The sequence below is a fragment of the Carcharodon carcharias genome, chromosome 10, assembly GCF_017639515.1.
Source record: "Carcharodon carcharias isolate sCarCar2 chromosome 10, sCarCar2.pri, whole genome shotgun sequence".
NCBI classification, from domain to species: domain Eukaryota; kingdom Metazoa; phylum Chordata; class Chondrichthyes; order Lamniformes; family Lamnidae; genus Carcharodon; species Carcharodon carcharias.
This window is the reverse complement of record NC_054476.1, coordinates 124,987,527-125,014,896: the sequence shown is the minus strand read 5'-3', so window position 1 is coordinate 125,014,896 and position 27,370 is coordinate 124,987,527. Positions and strand designations below refer to the sequence as shown.

General features: G+C 41.2%; 1 protein-coding gene across 6 annotated transcripts in view; it reads left to right on the top strand.

Moving 5' to 3' along the window:
• Positions 1 to 27,370, top strand: part of tyw1 (tRNA-yW synthesizing protein 1 homolog (S. cerevisiae)) — a 163,932-nt gene that overhangs the window by 54,040 nt on the left and 82,522 nt on the right. For all 6 annotated transcript variants that reach the window (XM_041197090.1, XM_041197092.1, XM_041197091.1 and 3 more), the window contains exons 10-13: positions 200 to 318; positions 3,333 to 3,442; positions 19,154 to 19,331; positions 24,923 to 25,058. In XM_041197090.1, coding sequence (XP_041053024.1) covers positions 200 to 318; positions 3,333 to 3,442; positions 19,154 to 19,331; positions 24,923 to 25,058 — 543 coding nt within the window. The remainder of the gene's footprint in view (positions 1 to 199; positions 319 to 3,332; positions 3,443 to 19,153; positions 19,332 to 24,922; positions 25,059 to 27,370) is intronic.

Genomic DNA, 27,370 nt, shown 5'->3' with positions numbered 1-27,370 from the left:
TTTGATACATCATTGGCTGCCCTTGAATTATCATCTACAAGTCCCTGTTCTGTACCATAATATCTGCCTTCTGTATCTTTTCTACCTCCATAATATCTGTATGTTACTTGCCCCTCTTTGTTATTTTTATATGTGTATGTATAAGGGGCTACAATAATTGATGTATAAGATTTGTTGCATCTCTTTCTTATTTCCACAGTCCATGCTTCGAGGTAGAGGTGGCTGTTACAAACACACATTCTATGGCATTGAAAGCCATCGTTGTATGGAGACAACCCCTAGTCTAGCCTGTGCCAACAAATGTGTTTTTTGCTGGAGGTAAGAGACTGATGATGGGCATGATTAATTTAGTTGATTTCTTCAGGTTTAAATTTGCTTATTTTTTTGTGGATTAAACCAAGTGGTGTTAATTAGCATTGCCAGTTAAATGAGAAATTGCCTTATTGTTTGAGACACACAAATATAATTGTTTGGGTGTCTAATTTATTAGTAAGCCTGGTTTCTCATCACAGTGATGACACTGTCATATTTTTTTGAAACCCCCTCCCCCTCAGATTATTTTGAGAATTCAGCACTTGTATTTATGTCATGAAGAAGTTCATTTTGTAGGTCTTGATGATCTTTAAAGAACTTAATGGTGAATGCTCTGAAAGCAAATAACAGTTTAGTTAAAACAAAAACAGAATTACCTGGAAAAACTCAGCAGGTCTGGCAGCATCGGCGAAGAAGAAAAGAGTTGACGTTTCGAGTCCTCATGACCCTTCAACAGAACGTCATGAGGACTCGAAACGTCAACTCTTTTCTTCTCCACCGATGCTGCCAGACCTGCTGAGTATTTCCAGGTAATTCTGTTTTTGTTTTGGATTTCCAGCATCTGCAGTTTTTTGTTTTTATAACAGTTTAGTTAGTTTCTTAGTCCTGCTAAAGGTAAATGTTATGCTTAAGTTGCAAAGCCCTTGTAGCTACTTGCTTTCACTTGTCCAAATCATTATTGTGTTGTCAACTTTTTTGAAACTATTGCCCTGCTTTTCTTTGCTTTGTAAGCAGGCCTATATGCTAATGTCAAAATTGGACATGAAAATCAGTAATGGCTAATATTTCAAAAAGAAGAGGAGGATTGAATCATATAGTTAAAATGAACTGTAACTGATGACTTTTATTTCCTCCAAACATAAAAAAGTAGCTTGTACGTCATTGATGTTTATTGGACAATTTTAACCATCAGTAACAACGTAAATGGTCTAAATTGGATTAAAAAGTAATTTTATTAGAAAATTCTGGAATTAGTTTGTCACTCATAAGGGCTAAGTAGTATCTGTTTACATGTGAAAGCAGCCTTTGTGGTGAAAGAACAATTTGAGCTAAAATATCAATGATTTTAAATTAAAGAATTACATCTTAAAACTAATTGTTAGAATTCTAAATATTAGTGAGGAGAAGACTGAGGTTTAAAAAGGGATATTGTGGTTTAGGAGAGTTTTAGAGAAAGTTGAGTTCTTGGAGCAGTCAAAACATCCAGCTCTAAAGATTTTGTTTGACAGATACCAGAGAAAGTTTAAGCAGCGCTATTGCGCTGCATTATTCATGTGGAATAGAGTCATCAGTTGCATACTTGTAATTTTTTAGTTCCAAACCTTCTATAAGGAGTCATTTGTTCTATCAGGACAATGTCCTCTAATGGAGAAATTGTGTTAGTGAGTATTGTGAGCTAGTTATGATTGCTCTCTGCTGGTCTGAAATCTTAAGTTTGCTTTTTTTAAAGATTGCCCATAGCTAGTCAAAATCATCAGTTACCATATTTTAACATAGTTTTTAAAATATTTTTGTAATCTGGCTGTACACAAAATGGTGACCATATTTCCCTACATAACAGCCAGCAGTGCTCTTCAATGTAATTCATTATATGTAAGACACCTTGAGATGTTTTTAACATAAAACCATAAGAAATAGGAGCAGGAGTAGGTAATTCGGCCTCTCAAGCCTGCCTTGCCATTCAATAAGATCATGGCTGATCTGCCCCAGGCCTCAACTCCCCTTTCGTGCCAGCTCCTCATTGTCCTCAACTCCCCGATATTTTAAAAATCTACCTACTTCCTCTTTTAAGATGCTATCTTAGTGCGAATCTTTTTGTTTTGCTCTGTTAGTCTCTATTTTCCGATAGGAACAGAATACCCTATTGACCTTTCCCTCAAATTTATTTCTCATGACTGAATGACTATATCTGGATTAAAGTTGGAATCAAAACCCAGAACAAAACCTAAATGTCTTCTACTTGACTACTGTCCAGTTGACTAATATCTGTATGATGAAGGACAAAGAGTGTAACAAAATGCCTTTTTTTGCCTGTTGGCATATTAATTGTTTACTTTATTATTGGCCATAGTATACGTGAGGTGAATTTTAGTTTCCGTTGATTATTTTTGCAATGCACACTGTTATCAGACAGGACAAAAGCTAGCTAATATATACAAGCATTCTGATTCCCGACAGACAGTAGAGAGACTAGTATGTTAAATGTTTACAAAACATTTTGTTTTGATGATTCTGAGCCATGGGGGAAAGGAAAATCTGAGCTTGTTCATCAAACAACTTGTGTGTGTAATTACACACATTAACTATCTATGTAATTGAAAAAAACTTTGTGTAATTAAAAATGCCTTTTGGTGTGTCATTGCTTCACAGCATTGTGAGATTTGTTGCGGAAAGCCCCTGCTATAGGTAAAAGCAACTTTTGTCTCAGACCTGTGAGAAGGGTCAGCAATTGTCAATTTGTTGCACAGCTTTGTGACCAGAATGTTCCGATTTGGGGGGATAAGAGTGAGCGAGCCTTTCAGAGATCTGTCTAGTTCTGTTGAAAGCCAACTTAAGGGAAGCATCTCTATTGTTTTAAAACATTGTGAGCAAGAGTAAGATTTGTAAGTTACTCTGACAGCACTATTTACACAGAGTACTCTTCATTTGGGCATTCTTTGTGAACGAAATCATCTGTTGATGTACGCTCTCACTCAGATGATATGATTGTAAAATAACTCCAGCTATTGAAGGCAGGAATCCAACGATGTATTTCAGGAAGATGATGCATAATGACAAGAGTTCTGTTCGCTACATTGTTCTGTGTATCATTAATTAGACTTTGGATAGGTAAGGCACACTCCAAATTGTAGGGAGACTGCTGATGTAGATAGTCAGTGATGCTTAACCTGAGTAGACTACTTTAAAGTTCAAAAACTTAACAAGGAGCATCTCAAATTAAGGAACTTGAGAGAAATGAAAAAGTAGAGATGTTGTAAATAAATAGCTATGGCTGACATTGAATGTGTTTGTTGTGACAGACACCATACCAACCCAGTTGGAACGGAATGGCGATGGAAAATGGATGAAGCAGATATGATTTTAAAAGAAGCAATTGAGAACCATCAGAACCTGATAAAACAGTTTAAAGGTAAAAAATTGTCAATCAGTATCGGCAAATTTCCAAACATGATATCGGAAATTATATGGCAATTTTTATGTTCCATATCATTAATGGCAATGTGGTAGGTTGGTGAATGCGGCTAGCAAAGGAAGATGAACTTTGTGCTCAGAGTCCTGCCACTGACTCCACCTTATTTCCATCATTTTGCTTTGAATTATAGGACTGTTCAGGCCAAGCAGTCCACCTTGGTGTTTGTCCTCCATAGAGCAATGGTCTCAACCTAGGTGCCCAGCTGTTTCCATATGCGTTCATTCTCTTTTCCTTTTAACCTATTTGTAAGTTTGGCATGATCTATACTTCAGTCACAAAATCAGGAAAAGCATTCCACAGCCTTAGAGCCCTCTCTATATAATCAAAAAAGTTTCTTCTACCATATGCCTTAAGTCTTATGTTTAGTTTTTTTTTATCAATGTTCCCCTCTTCAGTGGAAACAGCTTGATACTCTCCCAGCCCTTACTAATTTTAATTGCTTCTTCCAAATCACTAAGTAATCTCTTCTACTCCAACAAAAGCAGTCCCAGTTTTTACAAGTCTTAAACCTTAGGTCCTCTGCTCTTTTATGTAACCCAGCTATCCCACAAAGTATAATTACTTTTTTTAAGTGGTGTATTATCTTGCATTGACGGTTTTGAATTCCAAATGCCACTTTCATAATTAAATCTAAGCTGTCTTTTAACCCAATCTTCTAAGTTTAAAACCATGCTTTCCTTTTAATCTGTTTTCTTGCTGAGTTTTTGTTTGATACAATGATCCTGGAACTTGAGTTCCTGTTTCCAGTTGTGTTCTAACTAAATACAGCTGACAAAAAGTTTGGCCATTTTAGATCTTACTCCTCAAAGCAGCAGCTCCAAGAATAGATCAGTCATTCTTCTCATTGTTGTTTGTGGAACCTTGCTCTGCACAAGTTGGCTGCCATGTTTGCCAACATTACAACAGTCACTACACGTAAAATAACTTATTTCGCTGTGAAGCACTTAGGGATGTCTTGAGGTTGTGAAAGGCGCTATATATAAATGCAAGTCCGTTTGTTCTTCTTCCCTTGCCGCCTCCCTTCCTTTGCTATAAACTGCACAAATTGATTTTTTCCTAGATATATAATAAATGAACACTGACTGAACCAACTGACTATTGAGGAGAGGAACTGTGAGATTACCAATTACACATTAAGTTATTAGAATATACATTGGTAAAGTTTCATTAATTTATTGAACATAATAATAAATAGTTGAACTTCTTAATTGTCATCGAACATTTTGTAGCCTGAGTAACTCAATTAATAATTGGGTGTTCTGAATAACAAGTTTGATAACCTCCTTGAGGCAGCTCCACCATTCAGTAGGATCATGGATGATCTTGTACCTCAACTCCACCTTTCTCCATTTCCTCATATCCATTGATTTCCCTTGGTATTCAAAAATCTATTATTTCTGTCTGGAATATGTTCAACAATTGAGCATCTACAGACCTCTGAGATAGAGATTTTCAAAGAATCACAACCTTTTGAGAGAAAAAAATTTCTCCTCTTCCCATCCTAAATGGTTGACCCTAGCTCCAGACTCTCTAGCCAAGGAAATCTTTCTCCCAGCATTTGCCCCGAAAATGCTCTGAAGAATTTATGGGCTGAATTTTGTGTGAGTGCAGGCGGGAGCGAGTGCGAACCCGATCGGCGCCACCGTTTTACATGGGCAGGCCAATTAAGGCCCGCCAAGCGTGACGCTCACCCGGAAGTGCTGAGCGCTCCCTGTGCGGGCGTGGAGGGGGGGGATTCCCTGAGTCCGGGCCTGCACTCTTTCATGCGCATGCACACGAAAGATCGCAGAAATCTCCCTGAGGCACAGAGTTGTATCAGGGAGATTTGTTTAAGTTTTAAACATCTGAATAAAGCAATTAAAAACTTTTAAAATATGTCCCCTCATGTGACAGTGTCACATGAGCTGGGACATGTCAATGAATTTTTTAAATAATTTTTATTGAATTTTTAAACACTTCATGGGCAGGATTTTGCCATTGGCGAGCCGGGGGCGGGGCCCACTCGCCAACACGTAAAATGACGCGGGATGACGTCGGGGGAACTCCCCGATGTCATCCCGCCCCATTTAAATTTTCAGGAAGGCGGGCCGCAGCAAAATCAGCTGTGGGCCCGCCGACCTGTCAATGGCCAACTGAGGCCATTGACAGGATCATTGAAACAATTAAAGGACCTGCCCATCCAAACTTAAGGTTGGCGGGCAGGCCAGGAGCCCCAGCGGGAATTAGAAAAAACATGAAACCTCATCCTGCCTGTGGATGAAGTTCCATGAAAAATGCGAAGCCTGCTTGAGCTCTTTGCCTGCCCACCAACCTTAAGGTTAGACGGGCAGCTCATTTAATTATATCAATTAGTTTTTAATAGGCCTTAATAGGCTTTTGACAGTTCGATGGGCATGCAGCCGACTTGGCTGGGTGTCCGCCAAACTGAAAATCTAAATGACGCACGTGATGTCGGGACGCATGACCGATATCACTGAGTGTCATTTGACACGTTGGCGAGAGGGCCCTGCCCCAGCTTGCTGACTGGAAAATTCTCCCTCATATGTTTCAAGGAGTTCACCGATCATTCCTCTGAATTTAGGGGAATATAGGCCTAATCTACTCAATTTCTCCTCATAGAACAATCTCCTCATTGCAGAAGTCAGTCTGTGTTGCACTGCCCCAAAGAGTTTACGGAGTACATTGCTTACCTCTGCCTAATGTCAACCCTTATAGTCTTCTCATTTACTCTCCTAACTCAGAACTGGTTATATTATTGTCCCTCTCCACCATTCTCCCTGTTCCACCCTCCCAAATTCTGGTCTTTGAAATAATACATATATTCAAAAAGAATTCCCAAATCACTTTACAGTAAAGCACTTTTTGAAGTGTAGCCACTGTTATAATTTAGGAAATGTGATAGCTAATTTGTGCACAACATTCTCTCACAAAAAGCAGTGTGGCAATGACCAGATAATCTGTTTTTGTGATCTCGATTGAGGGATAAACATTGGTCAGGACACTGATGATAACTCCCCTGCTCTTCAAATAACTCCATGGGATCTTTTACATCCACCTTGTGGATGAGAGAGCAGATGGGGTCTTGGTTTAGTGAATCACCTAAAAGATGGTGGTACCAACAGTCTAGCTCTCCCTCAGGACTGCACTGGAGAGTCCATCTTGACTTTTCTGCTCAAGTCCAGGAGTGGGACTTGAACCCACACTCTTGTAACTCAGGTGAGAGTGCTGTCAGCTGAACCACAGCTGACATGGCTAAGAAGATAATAAAGAAGGAAGAAACCACTTGAACAGAAATGTTGCAAATATCCAAGGTCATTGCATGTTTCTGATTGTTAAAACCTAAAGAAAATATTATTTGGAGTAACTTTATTAATGCTTCTCATCCTGATTCAATGAAAATGTTGGTTAAACTTTCACAAGTGAATTTCTTTTTTTTTGCTGCTCGTAACAAGCTTCAATGACCGCTTTTTAAAACTGTAATGGAAGTTGGGTTATAGTTTGAAATAATCTAGCCACTTCTAAAAGGTCATGTTATTGTTTGAGTCAGCAGGATATTAATGAAAGTTAGTTAACATTAAGGTCTTTGCTGTCTTCCTGAATGTTGCTGTTTAGATACAAGTTTACGATGCTGCTATTGATTGAGTGTTGCCTGAATGTTAACTTTTTTTAGCTGTGCTTGTGATGAGCTATACCAGCACTCTTAATGAGGTAGGATCTTTTGTAACAGCGGAGTGTTGTATCTAAGAGGAGGAGTAACTGACAACTTTCTCTGTAGCAAGATAGATCACATGATTGTGTACTGAGCAGCAGTAAAGTACAGTGTGCAAATGGCTTACCCTCTTTTCAATCTAAAAGAGACTGGATCATGACACTAAACAAAAATTCAGATGAGTTAAATTTCACTTTTACAAACCCACAAGAATTGATTATTAGTTCATGTTGATCAGGTGAATCCCACACAACAGCCGCAACATTCATGGGGAGCAATGGGAAGGAGGGGTAGGAAACCAGGAAATATGGATTTCCCCAATGTCCTGCTAAAATTAACAGTAGAATGTATTTTAATTTCTTTTTCAGGCTTTCTGCTGATGGGCTGACTGCCTATTAGACAGGGAAGCCAGAGTACTAGGTTGCAGCCAGGGAGTGGGAAGGAGGGAGGGCAAGATCGCGGGTGAGGGATGGGGATCATGGTCAGTGGTGGGGAACAGATTGTTGTCTGAGAGTGGAGGGGTGCAATGATCGCAAGGTGAGGTATCAGCTGATCATGGGGAGAGCAGCATGTAGGTTTGTTTGCCCCTTGGCCCACAAATAGTGCTGCACTTAAATTATGGATGCAGTCCTTCTCCCCACCTTTTACCTGCTGGGTTTCCAGAGTCCCAGGACACCCAATTGAAATGGGTAAAAACTAAACAGCTTGTAAAATTGGAAGTGTACAGCTCCTTAAAATATTTTACTGACCAGCCCACCACCAGAGAGTGAGTTGGTTGCCTCTGTTAAAACTGGAAGTAGGTGGACCTGAGGTGCGTTGGGATTAGGTTTCAAATTATTTTGATTTTAACTTCCCATTTGACCCAAGTCTATCCATTTTGGTGCTGGGGGAGGGGGTGATAACTACACTCCCATGTTTCCATCTGCTAGCCATAATGAAGCTTCAGGATGAGTAAGAAAGAAATTGTTGCGACATAGGGCTGCATTTTCCCGTTGATGAGCTGGGGGGCAGGGCCTGCTCGTTGACGTGTAAAATGACGCACGGTGATGCTGGGCATGTGCCCTGACGTCACTGCGTGTCATTTAGGTTTTCCTGTCAATGGCCACTTAAGGACTTTAAAAAAAGAAATTAAACCAATTAATGGACCTGCCCGTCCAACCTTAAGGTTGGTGGGCTGGCAAAGAGCCCAGGCCACCTTCAGGAAAAACATGAAACCTCATCCACAGAGAGGATGAGGTTACATGAGGGATTTAAAATCTGTATAAAATTTTTAAATAAAAATAATTGACATGCCCCTGCTCATCTGACAGTGTCACATGAGGGGACATGTCAGGAATATTTTTTTGTCCCTTTAATAAAGTTTTCAGCACTTTGCCTCAGAGAGATCTGTGTGCTTTTTCGTGCTCATGCACGAAAGAGCGCACTCCCGGCTCAGGGAATCCCACCACCCTCCAGCCCGCACAGGGAACACACAGCGCTTCTGGGTGGACGTCATGCTGGGCGGGCTTTAATTGGCCTGCCCACGTAAAATGGCAGCACGCCCCAATTAGGGCGCCAATCGGAAATCCACCCGCACCCGCACAACCCCCCCAACGGGGGCGAAAATGCTGTCCATATACTTGGCACAGAAATTTGCTGTAATAAGTGCAGATTGCTTTTCTGTAAAGTTAACTTCTTCATCTCCAGTGCCCTCGACAGCAGATTGCCTAGCAAGCACGCCCTGACATTGTGCACAGTATTTCCCAGAAAAACAAATGCAGTTGGTGTTAGATGCCATTTACTTTCTGGGAACTGAAGCATAGCATCTCTCCTGAACTTATGCAAGTTAGCTGACCCTCAAAAATAAGCCTGAGTCTCTGCTTTGAATTTGACTGCCATTTCCGGTACCTTCCTGTGTTTCTGAGGTTGCTTTTGGGAAGAGCAAGAAATTCAGCACCAAGACTGAGAAAGACCAAGAAAGGAGACCAGCAAAGTAGTATGTCTGGTGGGGCCATGCTTAAGGAGAGTTTGGGTAGAAGCTGTGGCCATCTGGAGAGTCCCACAGAGAGTGGAAGCTTGGGATTTTCCAGCAGTGACCATAAGACAAGTGTTATGATCCAAGCTGAGGCTACCCCTGGACAAGGCTGATCCCAGAGTGGAGCCCAGCTTGATGGATCCTAACTTTTATTTTTGCTTGTTTTGTATATATGGCAGAACTAAGTGGGAAACTGTGTGGGAAAATAAAGCAGAAAGATACTTTGTCCTTAAAAACAACCTTGTCCCAGCCTATACCATATAAGAAATGCAGAGTAAAATAATATGCTCATGAGAGGTGTTGTAAAGCTTTCTCCGGTAATAACTTCTTCATGCAATTTGGTACATTCTGTAGCTACAACTGGAACCGCAACTAAAATATAATAGTGCTCTAAATATATTGTAGGAGAGGCAGGTTTGGATGGATTTATTGATAAGGCCACCTTTTTAGGAATTAAATATTAAATGTGATTGACTTTGGCAAGATTGTGCATTTTATAAGGTGCTGTTAATGAATCATAGGTAATCTGAAGCCTGATGTTGATACTAGGGGTATTCATAAAATTCAGTAAACAGGTTGTGATATTTAATAGAAAATACATTCTATCCATTTGGACTTAAGTATGCTACTTTCAGATCATGCATCTACATAATTTGCCATTCTGGATTATAAGTTGTATTACCTATCTTTATATCTGTTTTAATGCAATAAAAGTGGTACAATAATGCATATTTCTAGACTGAGACATTATACATGTTGTGCCAATTATTATCCAATGTCTCATTCATAAAACAGTGACAAATTAGAATGAAGTAGCTGAATAAAGGGCAAATGAAAAGCAAATTAGCTGTAAATCTACCAAAGAGGAGGCACAAAACATGCATGCAAGCAATGAGTTAAAGATGAGCTACAAAGAAAATCTATCATTAAAACTAGAAGTTCAGCGAATCAAATCACTCTTTTAAAAAAAAAGTTTACGTTGCTTTGAACCTCCAGATTGAATTTACCCAGCTAAATTTGACCCTTAATAAAATAAACCAATTTTTTAAAAAGTGTGAATAATTCTGATCAAAATTCTTACTCCTATCCATTGAGTTATCTGTACAGTATTGTTAATTTAGGAAAAATATTTTCCTGGAGGGGCATCCTGTTGGTTCTGTAGCATAAGGTTCAATATCTGACTGTGGCTGAATGTTATGCTGCTCGCCACTACTGTCTCTTTGTACTGCCTATGCATCTTCTGTTTTTGTTGTTATAGTATATACTTTTAAGCTTGTCCATACTGGCTCAGCCAGTTCTGCTCCCAAGTGCCTGCTTTTGCTACCCGTACAGTGGTGACGACTTCAGCTGATTTTGTAGTCAGAACCATATTATGCCAGAGTAAATGGCACCTTCATACAGGAATATACCACCAGAAAGAGTAGTGGAAGCAGATTCAACAATAACAAGTACTTGCAAGGGGAAAAATTACAGAGCTAAGGGGAAAAGCAAAAGAGTGACGTTAATTGGATAGCTCTACCAAAGAATAGGCACAGATTCAATGGTCAGAATAGCCTCCTTCTATGCTGTATCATTATTTAATTTTGTGGTGGTGGACATTCTCTGCTGTATTGTGAAATGCTGTGGACCCTTCCTTAGTACTCCCTGAGGCCCCTCCGCATTAGTACCAGATCCTTTAAGTCCCAATGGTCCATTCTACATTTCTGCCAGCTACTTTGCTCAGCAGTTCCAGACCCAGAACCTGCCTCCCAGCGCTGCCATACATTGTGACCTCTTCTCTTAAATGTTGTCAAAACCAGGATTCCTCTCCACTTTTTCAAAACTCCAATCCTGCTAAACATTATTGAGGACAATGACCAGCCTTTCTCAGCACTACCAAGCCTCAGTGCTTCACCAATCTTCCTAGTTCTCTCCTGAGTGCTTTCAGATGGTGGGCTGTACTCAACTGCTTCTAATCCTTAGCACTTCCCAATTTTCACACGTATCCCCCCTTTAGTGGACTATTCATGACCCCATAATTGAATTTCCTTCCACCAACAAAACCCATCTCAAATTTCTACACCCTTTCCCCTGAGGCACTCCAAAATGAGCATGGTGAGATAATAATGATAGATAAAGAAACAAAAGAGTTTTGTTTCTTGCTTTGACCCTGCAAAAACTGAAACAACAAAGAGTCAAAGGCTTGTGCATGAGGAAGCAGTCAATGCATTCAATAAATATATGCAATTAATAAAAAATATTATTTTAAGGGGCTGAGGTAGCTAAATATTGTTGTCAGTACACAAGATATACAATACAGAAAGAGGTTAGTGAGGAAGTGTTGGAGCTAGTAGCAAAGGATGCACTTCTGTTCAAAAATAGGACCAGAATTATTCAGACCTTCTGGTAGAAAAGTTACAATGTACTGTGGTTGGAGATAAAATAAATAAGGCAGCCGATAAGGATGTGTGAAGGGTAGGTTGTGTCTGACAAACCTGACCTAACTTTTTGAGAGAATGCTTACAAGTGGAGTATGGTAGATGTTTCTTTGAGCTTCCAAAGCTCATGTGATAACACGCGACCTGAAAAATTGGCTGAGAAAATTTAAAGATCATAATATAAGCAGGAATCTGGTGGTGTGGATACAGAGGTAGAGAGAGACGGCTGTAAGGCAGGAGCAAAGGTTGCTAGTAAACGAGTGTTCTCCAGATTGGGAGTGGGATGTTCCAGAGATTGGTTTTGCAATTACTTTTGTTTTCTAACATAACTCCCTCTACATTCTCATCCTTTTCCACCATTTCCTTCCAACCATCTCCTCGTCTCCTGTCCCCTCTCTTTCTCATTCCTCCTCTGTTGTACATACATTCCTTCATTTAAAAAAAAACACAGAGCCAGTCTGTTCAAAAATACACATTTCGTCCCCTTGTTTTCGAAAAGCAACTGAACCAAAACTGTTAAAAGCTAGGCTTGTCAGCCCTCCAGAATGCCCCGGAGTCTCCAGGAATGAAAAATTAATCTCCAGGACACTGTTAGGAGCAAAACTCAGAATGAAAAACTAGAAGAGTCTTAAAATATATTTTAAAGAGATTTTAGCATATCTTAAAATATACTAATGTAACTTATGTGCTTGCTTTGAACAGTTTAGTTTCTTAGCTATAAAACGTTGGAGAATGGTGGGAGGTGAGGGAAGAGTATTTAATTAGTCGAGGCAATTGTAGGTTGTGTGACTAAATCTCCGGAGACGTGACCAAGCAGAGTTGACAATTCCATTAGTAGTTAATAAAAATACAATAGTGTTTCAGCCACTAAATGGTATTGATGTATCCTGAAAAATTGGATGCAATGCACCTAGCTCTGGGCAAAAACATGATGTCCTAGAACAGGATTTTACTGAGGCTGAGGCCTTCAAGTGAAAACTTGAATGTAGCCTTTTAAAGACACTAAAGACAATTAATTTCATAAATTATCCTTACAATTGTGAAATATATGATTTTATTTAAAATTGCTACATCAGTACCATTTAGTAGATGAAACGCTGCTGTATTTTTTGTTAACTAATAATAGGATTGCCAACTCTGCTTGAGCATATTCCTGGGGATTTCATCACATAACCTACAATTGCCACGAATAGTTAAATACTCTTGTGCACCTTAGCAATTTCAGTGACTAAAAAAAAATGATGGGTTATTGTTGACTTCTACAGTCTTTCTTTTTAACAGTTATACAGTGCTTAGTGCAAAATTTATGTTTGTAACATTTTGCTTGAAGAAATTTCTGTATTTAGGCAGGCAAGGAGGATAAATTAAAACCAAAGCAGCTTTAATCTTGAAAGCAGTGTTCTATACCTCTACCTTTAACTTTGAATAACTTTTCATTAAGGGAGTATGATCCATAACCAAATCTTAGCTTAAGTACTGTAATCTATCAGAAAAAGAATACCATTTTGAGTGCTTTCTGCAATTAAAGGCCGTTTTGGTTCATGTACCCCTTTCTAAGATACCACTCAAAGACACCAATATGTGCTTGAAAGTTATAACTGTTTTTGTAAGGATTCATTATATTCTGACAACATACTCAGAATGACTTCCAAACAGCATGTTATGACCGATGCTGCTGGTAAAGTGGAGTTATTTAAAAATCCGAGAGGGAAACTTTAAACAACTGTCATAACCTATGATTTTAAGTGTTGTGTTTGAGATGTGACTCTAAATGCTGGAATCAGGCCACCAGTTCTCGAGGTTTTACGTTAAACTAAGGGAAACATTTTACTAATTTACACAGGTTAGAATAGATATACACATGGCTACAAATTACTACTAAAATAACTCTTAACAAATTCTCAAACTAATCTCCATTAAGGCAACAGCAACCCATAGACTTAACCAAACACCGGGCAAAGCATATTCACCTTATGGGCTGAATTTTCCCACCGTTGGGGGAATGTATGAATGTATGTATTGAAAGTTATAACTGTTTTCGTACTCAGAATGGTTGTTTCACATATATTTCATACATACATTCCTTCATTTAAAAAAAATCATAGAGCCAGTCTGTTCAAAAATACACATTTTGTCCCCTAGTTTTCGAAAAGCAACTGAACCAAAACTGTTAAAAGCTAGGCTTGTCAGCCCTCCAGGAATGCCCCGGAGTCTCCAGGAATGAAGAATTAATCTCCAGGACATTGTTAGGAGCAAAACTCAGAATGAAAAACTAGAAGGGTCTTAAAATATATTTTAAAGAGATTTTAGCATATCTTAAAATATACTAATGTATATTATGTGCTTGCTTTGAACAGTTTAGTTTCTTAGCTATAAAACGTTGGAGAATGGTGGGAGGTGAGGGAAGAGTATTTAATTAGTCGAGGCAATTGTAGGTTGTGTGACTAAATCTCCGGAGACGTGACCAAGCAGAGTTGACAATTCCATTAGTAGTTAATAAAAATACAATAGTGTTTCAGTACTAAATGGTATTGATGTATCCTGAAAAATTGGATGCAATGCACCTAGCTCTGGGCAAAAACATGATGTCCTAGAACAGGATTTTACTGAGGCTGAGGCCTTCAAGTGAAAACTTGAATGTAGCCTTTTAAAGACACTAATTCAATTAATTTCATAAATTATCCTTACAATTGTGAAATATATGATTTTATTTAAAATTGCTACATCAGTACCTTTTAGTAGATGAAACGCTGCTGTATTTTTTGTTAACTAATAATAGGATTGCCAACTCTGCTTGAGCATATTCCTGGAGATTTCATCACAACCTACAATTGCCACGACTAGTTAAATACTCTTGTGCACCTTAGCAATTTCAGTGACTAAGAAAAATGATGGGTTATTGTTGACTTCTACAGTCTTTTTAACAGTTATACAGTGATTAGTGCAAAATTTATGCTTGTAACATTTTGCTTGAAGAAATTTCTGTATTTAGGCAGGCAAGAAGGTTAAATTAAAACCAAAGCAGCTTTAATCTTGAAAGCAGTGTTCTATACCTCTACCTTTAACTTTGAATACTTTTCATTAAGGGAGTATGATCCATAACCAAATCTTAGCTTAAGTTCTGTAATCTATCAGAAAAAGAATACTATTTTGAGTGTTTTCTCCAATTAAAGGCCGTTTTGGTTCATGTACCCCTTTCTAAGATACCACTCAAAGTCACCAATATGTGCTTGAAAGTTATAACTGTTTTCGTAAGGATTCATTATATTCTGACAACATACTCAGAATAACTTCTAAACAGCGTGTTATGACCGATGCTGTTGGTAAAGTGGAGTTATTTAAAAATCCGAGAGGGAAACTTTAAACAACTGTCATAACCTATGATTTTAAGTCAAAAACAGAATTACCTGGAAAAACTCAGCAGGTCTGGCAGCATCGGCGGAGAAGAAAAGAGTTGACGTTTCGAGTCCTCATGACCCTTCGACAGAACTAGGTGAATCCCAGGAAGAGTTAAAATATAAGCTGGTTTAAGGTGGTGGGAGGGCGGGGGGGTTGGGTGGTGGGAGAGAAGTGGAGGGGGGTGGTGTGGTTGAAGGCAAAAGCAGTGATAGAAGCAGATCATCAAAAGATATCACAGACAGCAGAACAAAAGAACACATAGGTGTCGAAGTTGGTGATATTATCTAAACGAATGTGCTAATTAAGAATGGATGGTAGGGCACTCAAGGTATAGCTCTAGTGGAGGTGGGGGGGAGCATAAAAGATTTAAAAATATTTTAAAATAATGGAAATAAGAGGGAAAAAGAAAAACCTATATAATTTATTGGAAAAAAACAAAAGGAAGGGGGAAGAAACAGAAAGGGGGTGGGGATGGAGGAGGGAGGTCAAGACCTAAAGTTGTTGAATTCAATATTCAGTCCGGAAGGCTATAAAGTGCCTAATCAGAAGATGAGGTGTTGTTCCTCCAGTTTGCGTTGGGCCTCACTGGCACAATGCAGCAAGCCGAGGACAGACATGTGGGCAAGAGAGCAGGGTGGAGTGTTGAAATGGCAAGCGACAGGGAGGTTTGGGTCATTCTTGCGGACAGACCGCAGGTGTTCTGCAAAGCGGTCGCCCAGTTTACGTTTGGTCTCTCCAATGTAGAGGAGACCGCATTGGGAGCAACGAATGCAGTAGACTAAGTTGGGGGAAATGCAAGTGAAATGTTGCTTCACTTGAAAGGAGTGTTTGGGCCCTTGGATGGTGAGGAGAGAGGAAGTGAAGGGGCAGGTGTTAGACTGTCCACCAATATCCATTACAAGCCTACCGACTCCCACAGCTACTTTGACTACAGCTCCTCACACCCCGCTTCCTGTAAGGACCCCATCCCATTCTCTCAGTTCCTTCGCCTCCGTCGTATCTGTTCCGATGATGCTATCTTCAAAAACAGTTCCTCTGACATGTCCTCCTTCTTCCTTAACCGAGGTTTTCCACCCACGGTCGTTGACAGGGCCCTCAACCGTGTCCGGCCCATCTCCCGCGCATCCGCCCTCAAGCCTTCTCCTACCTCCCAGAAACATGATAGGGTCCCCCTTGTCCTCACTTATCATCCCACCAGCCTCCGTATTCAAAGGATCATCCTCCGCCATTTCCGCCAACTCCAGCATGATGCCACTACCAAACACATCTTCTCTTCACCCCCACTGTCGGCATTCCGTAGGGATCGTTCCCTCCGGGACACCCTGGTCCACTCCTCCATCACTCCTTACTCCCCAACCCCCACCTATGGCACCACCCCATGCCCACGCAAAAAATGTAACACCTGCCCCTTCACTTCCTCTCTCCTCACCGTCCAAGGGCCCAAACACTCCTTTCAAGTGAAGCAACATTTCACTTGCATTTCCCCCAACTTAGTCTACTGCATTCGTTGCTCCCAATGCGGTCTCCTCTACATTGGAGAGACCAAACGTAAACTGGGCGACCGCTTTGCAGAACACCTGCAGTCTGTCCGTAAGAATGACCCAAACCTCCCTGTCGCTTGCCATTTCAACACTCCACCCTGCTCTCTTGCCCACATGTCTGTCTTCGGCTTGCTGCATTGTTCCAGTGAAGCCCAACGCAAACTGGAGGAACAACACCTCATCTTCCGACTAGGCACTTTACAGCCTTCTGGACTGAATATTGAATTCAACAACTTAAGGTCTTGACCTCCCTCCTCCATCCCCACCCCCTTTCTGTTTCTTCCCCCTTCCTTTTGTTTTTTTCCAATAAATTATATAGATTTTTCTTTTTCCCTCCTATTTCCATTATTTTTAAATATTTTTAAATCTTTTATGCTCCCCCCACCCCCACTAGAGCTATACCTTGAGTGCCCTACCATCCATTCTTAATTAGCACATTCGTTTAGATAATATCACCAACTTCGACACCTATGTGTTCTTTTGTTCTGCTGTCTGTGACATCTTTTGATGATCTGCTTCTATCACTGCTTTTGCCTACAACCACACCACCCTCCTCCACTTCTCTCCCCCCGCACCACCACCACCACCACCACCTTAAACCAGCTTATATTTCAACCCTTCCTGGGATTCACCTAGTGCTGTCGAAGGGTCATGAGGACTCGAAACGTCAACTCTTTTCTTCTCCGCCGATGCTGCCAGACCTGCTGAGTTTTTCCAGGTAATTCTGTTTTTGTTTTGGATTTCCAGCATCCGCAGTTTTTTGTTTTTATCTATGATTTTAAGTGTTGTGTTTGAGATGTGACGCTAAATGCTGGAATCAGACCACCAGATCTCGAGGTTTTACGTTAAACTAAGGGAAACATTTTACTAATTTACACAGGTTAGAATAGATATACACATGGCTACAAATTACTACTATAATAATTTTTAACAAATTCCCAATCTAATCTCCATTAAGGCAACAGCAACCCATAGACTTAACCAAACACCGGGCAAAGCATTTTCACCTTATGGGCTGAATTTTCCCCCGTTGGGGGGGTAGTTGATGGGCGGGCGCGTGCGGGTGAGCTTCCAACCAGCGCCCCCTATTGGAGGCATGGCGCCACTTTACGTGGGCGGGCCAATTAAGGCCTAACCAACGTGACGTCCGCACGGAAGTGCTATGCACTTCCTGTGCGGCCAGGAGGGGGATTCCTAAAATCGAGAGTGCGCTCTTTTGCGCATGCACGCAAAAGAGTGCACTCATTTCTCTGAGGCTAAGTGCTGCCTCTACTTTCAAAAATATTAAAAATAAGAAAAAATTTCATTTACATGTCCCCTCATGTGACAATGTTCATAATTTCCAAAAAAACTTCATTAAAATTTTTAAAACCCTACATGAAACCTCATCCTGCCCGTGGATGAGGTTTCATGTTTTTTCTAGTTCCTGCAGGGGCTCCTGGACTGCCGGCCAATTTTAAGGTTGGACGGGCATGTCCACTAATTACTTTAATTGATCTGTCAATGGCCTAATTTGGCCATTGACAGGTCGCTAGGGGTGCAGCTGATTTTGCTTTGCCCCCGCCTTCCTGAAAATTTAAGAGGTATTGTGACTTGGGAGTTTTGCCCGACGTCACCACGTGTCATTTTATGCATCGGCAAGTGGGCCCCACCCTTGGTCCCCGACGGTAAAATCCAGCCTTATGAATTCAAAATGAGGCTCTTTCACTTGGTTCCTGTGGAGCCAGTTGGAGGCTTGCAGCTGCCCCTCTGCACACCCGAAAACTACAGAAGTTATACTTATCAGCCCCATTGAATGTTAATTCTCATTGTATCGACAACCTCTGAACTAAACCTCTCTTACAATAAACCCCTTTCATAGTACCAATTTTATTAGTAATATAAACATATTGTTTGGTGGCTGCTAGACAGGTCTCTGTTTTCAACCTACTTCTTGAATTCTCTATTCAAAAAATGTAAGTGCACGCTATCTCTCTTCCATATCAAAACTAGTACCCATCAAAGCACCCAGACTAGCTGGCTTTAATCCAATTAAGACACACCTGCAGACCAAACCTCTATTTTAAAAGAAAAATATTTTCCAAAATATTATATACATTAATAGCTTCATGACACAGTGTCTTCACTTGCAAACTATTTGATTCATAATTTTTATCCAAAATACAATGTAGTTCATTTAAGGAAAAGAATACTTGGTTTTATCAGTTTCCATAAGGGGTGAATTGCCATTTTGTCTGAATACTAGAAGCACATATGGGAATGAATTGACCCATTTTTGAACGTGGCTAAATTACATTCCGGGAGGAGAAATGTTAGCAGCTACAAAGGAAGCTGAAATGCAGATCCAGTTTGTCTGTTGTTTTACTATGTATAATAAGTGTAAGACCTTTTGATATTAGCTCGATATTAAGCAAAGTGAACCTAAGGTGTAATTTGTAGTACTGATGACTTCCTGCTTGCTTTAAATGTCAAGGAAGTTATCTTGGATGAAATAATTCTGGTCCGCTGGCCCAAACATAGCACATATGTGCTAAATTGATGTTTTCTACAAATATGTTGTTTTTGCAGGCGTACCTGGAGTAAAGGCTGAACGTTTTGCAGAGGGAATGATGGTGAAACACTGTGCATTGTCATTGGTAGGAGAGCCGATCATGTACCCAAAAATCAACCAATTTGTAAAACTGTTGCATCATAAAAAAATTTCCACTTTCCTAGTAACAAATGCTCAGTTTCCAGAGGAAATCAGGTGAGAATGTTCAATTAAATTGACCGCCACTGATAGATGAAGTTGTGATATATTCAAGAAAATTAATTTTAAAGCAAATTGTATATTTTTAAAATTATGGAACTTAATGGAAAAAGGATTGTTAGTTATAGGGTTTTAACTGTCTTTGAAATCCTGTCTAGTGAAATGAAATAAATATTTATTGCAGTGCAAGTTTATTTACTAAGCTCTTATTTGCTTTTCAGTTAATTAAATTAGAATACTTAAACAACCTAACACCTCCTTCAACAGCAACTTATGTTTATATAGCGCTTTTAACATAATAAAATGTCCCAAAGTACTACACAGGGGTATTATCAAACAAAATATGACATGAATATAAAGAGATATGAAGTCAGATGACTAAGCTTGGTCAAAGAGTTAGGTTTTACCGAGTGTTTCATAGGAGGAAAGCAAGGTTGAGAGAGGGAGAGGTGTAGGGAGGAAATTCCATAGTTTACAACCTAGGCAGCTGAAGGCATGGCTACCACTGGTGGCATGTTTGAAATTGGGGTTGCACAACAGGCCAGAATTAGATGACTGCAGATATCTTGGAAGGCATAGGACTGCAGGAGATCACAGATTTAGGGAGGAGTGAAGCCATGGAAGGATTTGAAAACAGGGAAAGAAAGTAAGCTAAAATGTAGGCCCAATTTACCTCTTGTTTTACTGTATGTAACAAGTGTAAGGCATTTTCAATTTTGATTTCAACTGGATATTAGAAGTTAAGGTGATTAATATTTTTTGCATCTAATTTATAGTATCGATGACCTGCTTTTTTTGAATGTCATGAAAGTTATCTGGCGAAGTAGTTTTGAAATAATAGATTGATATTTTTATACCTTTAATTTGTAGCACTGATGGAATACTTGTTGTGTTTTTACTGTTGATAAAATTTATGCAGAACTATTACTTTCCAGAATCATATACAACATATCACAAATGTATAAGGTAGCTAAATTGATTTTCACTTCAAAAACCATTTTATGCAATGAGGAATAGCATAATAGAAGAACACTTCCAATTTAGATCAAAAGTATCTTTTTAATTTTTATTATAGGCATTGAATAAAAAGTGTTCAAATGCTATTCTGATCCTGGCACCTTTCAAGGTTAAAATAACACAAATATTTTATGTTGGTCTTAATATGTGGCATAGTGGAGCAATGCATTAGAATTCAGTTATATGGGGTGGAATTTTCCCACCCTGTGGCGGGGATGGGGAGTGTTTCCCGGTGTAGAAGCCGATGGGAAATCCCACGGTATCCTTCTCACCTGACGTCATTAATTATACGTCCGGGGGCTTTGCACCTTCTTCCATGGTGGGGCGGGCTTGATGATTTGTGCCCCGCAGCCATATCCAGATGCCATATTTAAAAGGCGCCTGGGCATCCACACTGTTAAACCAAAAGCAGAGATGTCTGCAAGGTCATTCCGCAGTCCAGCTCCAAAATTTAGTGGCGCCTAACTGCGCATCCTCCTGGACCATGTCGAACTGCGCAAGAATGTACTCTACATGCTTGATGGGAGGAGGAGGCCAAGCAGGGATACTAATGCTGCATGAATGCCAATAGCCCATGCCGTCAGTGCCCAGGGTATGCACAAGAGGTCAGCAACACAGTGCTGGAAGCGGATGGACAATCCTATTCGTTCCACCAGGATAAGATTCATAAAGCAGAATGATTCCAATATGGGAGGGCTGAAGTTCCATTGGCAATGACATGTTTTGCCTCACAGCCCCATTTCAATGTATCCAAGCTACAGTGGAGTGACCACTGTGCCTCCTTCACCCTTCAGAAGACATGGAATACTGCATGGAAGGAGGGTTGCAGGAGGTGGTGGAGGGGAATGGGGGGCTTTAGGTGCAGAGGGAACCAGCAATCTCCTCAAATCACATGCCTGTTTGAGTCTTTTCCTTGCATGTGGATGTGCTCAGTGCTCTGAAGGTAGCAGGTCCACAACCCTTCTGTCCAATTCACACCAAAAGTGGGCTGTCTTATGAGGGGAGGTATGATAAATGAACCAATTTCCACTGCATCAATCTATGCAACATATAACTCCTCTCAAACATACTGTTCACTTCGACCAGGAAAAGATCCAACATAACAGAGTGTGAGAAGGCAGGAGGGGGCGCCCGTTTCTCAGGTCTTTTACAGAGTTCGAAGAGAAAGCATCAAGCTTGCAGGAGTGGAGAGAGATCGCGGTATTGATGATGGAAAGCTTGGACTTGGGCATCCATCTAATAAGGATTCAACCATTCAATGCAAACCTGAGTGCTGATTGTGCCTCCATGTTGGAGGCAGCTGATGCTGTCACTTACACTCTCCTCTCTCACTTACAGGGCCCTCCAAGAAGAGGACAAGACCTGAGGAGGAAGAGGACTCCTATCAGGCCTCAGACCCAGCCCAGAGATGAGCCAGGAGGAAGCAGAAGAGGAGAGCTCCACACCTGTAGTGGCGTCACAGCAGTCACTTGCACCCTCCCACAGCTCATGAACACACACCTCGGTGGGTATTAGTGCTAGTTTAAGAAGGGTCTCACAATCTGGTGGTCACCACACAAACACATGCCCACAGCAGGAGGAGACAGCTACAGCTGAACTCCCTGGCTCTCAGAGGACTGTTGGGGAAGAGGCATCTGTGAGGTCTGGTCAGATGACGAGCCTTCCAACTTGTGGTGGAGAGTTAGCAAGAGGCAGAGAACATCACGCAGAGCTGTTGGAGGCCCTCAACAGAGTGGCACGCGAGCTGAAGGAGTCCATCCGCCTGCTCTGTGATGAAGTGGTGCCACATGAGCGCACATGGAGGTCTCCATGCAGAGGATGGTGGATGCCAAGGAGACCCAGGTCCAGCAGAACTGCCCAGTTTCTGCTGGAGATGCTCACAGACCTGCACTCCCTCACGGTAGCCATGTTTCTGCAGTGGCAACAAGAGAGGGCACCTCGACTTCCCTCCAGGTGCTCCTTCCCCCCAAGGCATCAGGTCAGGGCATTCGGGCACCCACTTGTTGGAGGAGCGGTGGCTGCACACCCTTGGGTCATCCAGTAAGGAATCTCAGAGGTTGTCTACTCCCTCCGAATCCCCTTTGCCTGTGACCCCTTCAACCTCATCCTCTGTCACTGCAGAGGGCACAGCTGGCCCAATGGACATCCAAAGGAAGCCAGAGCCCTCCAGGCCTTGGCTCTCCAGAGGGCGACCGCCAAAGTCATCAAAGGCAGCAGGGAAAACAACTCCACAGGCTGTCTCCACCCTTGCTACAGATGCCAGGGCAGCACCTAGAAGTGTTAGGCCAAGAAAAATCATGAAATTTTGATCACAAGTGGTTGCACAGGTGAACACAGTATTGTCACTAATTATTCTGAAAATATATACACTTTCACTGCATAATGTGTACTGTTTTTTTCCGCATCATTACATAGGCTTCGCGAGGCCTTGCGTCCCCGTCCCCCCCACCCCATACTAGGAGCTCAGCTGCACGCAGCTGGACCATGAGTGATTCTGGAGGGAGAAGTTTCTGGGGCTGGGCCTTTTGGACCCTTGTGCAAGCACTCTCCTGCGCATGTGGAATCTTCATCCATCGCACGCATCTCACTGGTCCCAAGGATTTTCACTCCTGCCTGCTGGGGTTCCCAGTCAGTTGTCCAGCTGAGTTGACCTGCACCTCAGCCCATATTTATTGCACTCTCATGCAGCACCTATGTCTAACATGAGGCTCTTCTCCATTTCGATTTGACCTACATGGTAGTAATATTTTTTGAGCTCCCACACCGTTTCCCCTTCCTCAGTCGCCCATGTCTTTTCCCTCAAAACCATCGACCCCACAGGCATAATCTTCAACCTCCCATCCTCACCTTCCAGCCCGAACCCTTTGCAATCCAGAATGTCCAGGTGAATGTGCACATTCCCGTCCTCCTGGAGAATCCCACCCCCTATCCACATTGACCTCCCCGACCTCCCCCTTCCCACCCGTCATGTCTGTGTGATCCTTCATGTCCCCACCAACAACCCTCACTGCCCCTTCTATCGTTACCGTGCAACCCTCACCCTCCCACCCTACTGGCTCCCCTTGCCCCCTGTTACCCTAACCCATCCCATCCTACTATGCCCACCCTGAGTTCACCCACCAGGAGTCAGATGTTGACTTCACTGACCCTGTGAGCACATTCACCTGGATGTTCTCCCCCCACCCCCCCCAACCTCCTCTTCAGACCTAGACATTCCATACCCCGTCCTTCGCCATCCATCCATACCTGCCCATGCTGGAAGTCTGAAGCCTCAGCGAAGTCGAAGTTGTTGCGTGGATATCTCCCATCTTCCGAAAACGGCTTTGCAGAGGGGCCATGTCCACCATGCAATGCACGAGTCCCTCCAGGGTTCAACAGCGGTAGGCCTCCATTATCATCATCTCCTCAGATGTCTGAGAGCTGCGCAAGGACATGAGTAAGTCCTGACTTTTTGCACATCACGTTGGTCCAGATGTGCTCTGGACTGGCGGGATACGAATTGGTTTCGCACTGGCCTCCAGCAGGATTCCCAATCTGCCACGCAGGCAGCATTGGACTATCCTGCTGTAATTTCATGCCTGCTTGAAACTGACTTTTTGACCTCCCGCTGAATTCTCTCTCCTCCCTGCCATTGACCCCACTGCCGGATACATAGGAGGAATTCAGCCCATGGTGTCTGAGACCGAGCTTTCAATGTAGTTCAGAATAGGATGACAATCTTCGGTGAGGATCCAACATGAAATAACCTTAGATCGTCAACCAACTTTGGAGACAGCTGTAAATTTAATGTTAAAGGCTGCAATTAAATGAGTGGCAGGCAGATGCACATTTCTGATTATTTTCATACTCCAAATGGAATGGGAAGCACTAGCCTAGCATTCCTGTGTGGAGAGGAGCAGGAAACATTCTTGTAGCCATGTTAGTTATATTGCTGGCCCAGTTAAGTTTCCTGTTCAAGATGGTCATTGCTTGGGACCTACGTGGGCTGAGTTACTTCACGCTTGTTAGCCTATATCCAGGTATTGTCCAGATCCCGCTGGTTGAGAATAAAGCTGTACACTGGAATCATCAATGAACAATCTCAATCCTGATATATTGACAGAGGGATGGTTATTAAAGAAGATACTGAAAAATGGTTGGCTGGTAGGTACTTCCCTGAAGAACTCCAGTGATGTCCTGGGACTGCAGATTCTAACAAACAAAGACCATCTGTGTGGCTGTGTTTTCAGCTGTTGGAGGGTTTGACTTTGACTCCCATTGACCTACAGTTTTAGGCAAATTTTATTTGTATTTATTTAACTATGTGAACAAGGTATTTTTGAATGGGCAGAAATGGTTTAATAAGGGCAATCATGTATTTCACTTTGGTTTGTCAGTAGATCTGTACTAAAGTAATCTTGACTACCTTTTTCTTGATCAGAATGGAAGCAAGAGAGGGGAAGACAAATAAGTGATTGAAAATGTGAAAGTTTCATTTCAGGAATTTGGCCTCAGTGGAGAAGTTCTCCTCTGTTCAGGAGAAAAAGTTATAAATGAAATAATTTCTTCAAATGTAATGTTCCTTCATTCAGAAAACTTGAACCAGTTACTCAGCTTTATGTCAGCGTGGATGCAAGTACAAAGGATAGCCTGAAGAAAATTGATCGTCCTCTCTTTAAGGACTTTTGGCCAAGGTTTCTTGAGTCCCTGAAGGCTTTGGCAGACAAGGTATTGAGCTAATTTATTCAATTTTATAAATGTATATTGCAGCTTTTGAATACATCAGTGTGCTATTGTGATATTTAAATAAGAGAGAACTAGGGAAATATCTTTGCCTTAGATTTGCAAAAGGATCTTGGAATTGATTTATTATGAGCTGGAATATGTCCAATGACCCTGCAGTCAATTTTTATACTTTTATGCATATAAAAGCATTGGCTTTTTATTGGTATGTTGTAGCGCACTTTGCCCAAAATGCAAACTGCCACATTCTTCAAAAACTCTTCATTCTGCCACTCCAACACTGACCATCCCCAAAGTGTAATCCTACATAGCCCCTAGTCAGTTATCTCAAGCCAGTACAAGCAATTTATGATGCTCGGTGTACCACGATCTGCTGATAAATCTAACTGACTGTTTTCAATTGGCATCTTCCTGGCTAAAAATAGTTGAGATCTTGTTTTCAGTTAGATTTTCATATGTTATGTAAAAAATGCAGTTAATAGGTATTAATATTCACTTGCTACATGTCATTTCAATTAATTGAGCTATGTAGATTATTAATACAAATGATTGCCAGTGGAGGTAGTTGAACAGGCAACACTGTTTAATATGAAGCTCTAATCCTGTTCAGTACATAGATTGGTAAATAGATCACGTTTCACATCAGAACTTTTTTACCGAGACCAGCAAAAATGGCATTTGGGTGTATCTGTAACTAGATATGATTAGTATAACATTTCCTGCTGCGGGGCAATAACAGCGCAGATATACTTTGTTTCAGAAAGCCTGGTGTTGGGGATACATTAAATAGTTTATACTTGTTATTAAATGTATAAATTCCTGATGTATGCATGAAACGGAGGCATTGAGTACATATTGCTTATTAGTAGGTATGGATAACATGGCTTTGACAAAGTTGTTATTTCTAATTTTACAAGGGAATCAATAGCTGGGACACTAATCAAAATGTTACCATCTGTAGTCAGTGTGGAGGTAGAAAATGATTGTCCATGGGGCAATTAGTTTCAATAGTAATAAACAACTCTCCAGATAGTAATTTGGCTCCTATCCATATCCCCATCCATTTAGAGTATAGAATGTAATTACTAGCCTGTTGAGAAATAATTTGGGGATCCTTCAAACAAACTGGCCTCCACTTCGAAGGAAATAAGGATAAATCTGAGCAGCCACATCAAGTTATTTAATTCCCTTAGCCATATTTTTAACATGTGGTGAACCAGAACTCAGAGGGGGATTTGCATTTACCTGCATTAGAAGTCATTAAATAACACAAATTAAAAATTCTGAAACATCAATACTTTTATTTTCAAGTCAGGAAACAACTATTATGTAAGATTCTTCTATATTACTTTTCCTTCTGTGTAAATCTATTTCCTGTCATAATCTTAATCTGTATTTTTAGCCTGAAATATGTGATCTGACAGGATAATGGCTTGTGCTTAATCAAAGATGTGCTGAACACAGTGGGTGTTTTACGTTACACTTGTGCAGAAACTCAAGTGCAATTTTTGTTTATTGGTTCCTGGAATGTGAGTGTCGCTGGCAAAACCAGAATTTGTTGCCCATCTCTAATCATCCTTGAGAATGTGGTATGAACCACCTTCTTGAACCATTGCAGTTCATGTGGCCTAGGTACACCCACAGCGCTGTTAAGAAGGAAGTCCCAGGTTTTGACCCAGTGACAGTGTAAGAACTGTGAAACAGTTCCATGTCAGGATGGTGTGTGGCTTGGAGAGAATCTTGGAAGGTAGTGGTGTTCCTTTGCACGAGCAGCTCTTGTCCTTCTAGGTAGTACAGGTCGCAGGCTTTCATGGTGCTGTCAATGGATCCTTGGTGAGTTGCTGCATTGAATCTTGCAGATGGTACACACTGCTGCCACTGTATTCTGGTGGAGGAGAGAGTGAATGTTTAGGGTGGTGGATAGGGTGCCAATCAAGCGTGCTGCTCTTTCCTGGATGATGTCAAGCTTTCTTCGTGTTGTTGGAGCTGCACTCATCCAGGCAAATGGATAGTAAACTGACACACTCCTGACTTGTGCTTGTAGATGGTGGACATGCTTTAGGGAGAAAGAGGACTCCCAGCCTCTGTGCTTCTCTTATAACCATGGTATTTAAATGGCTGGTCCAGTTATGTTTCTGGTCAAAGCAAAATACTGCGGATGCTGGATATCTGAAATAAAAACAGAAAATGTTGGAAAAACTCAGCAGGTCAGACAGCATCTGTGGAGAGAGAAACGGAGTTAACGTTTCAAGTCTGTAGGGTCGTACAGACTCGAAACATGAACTCTGTTTCTCTCT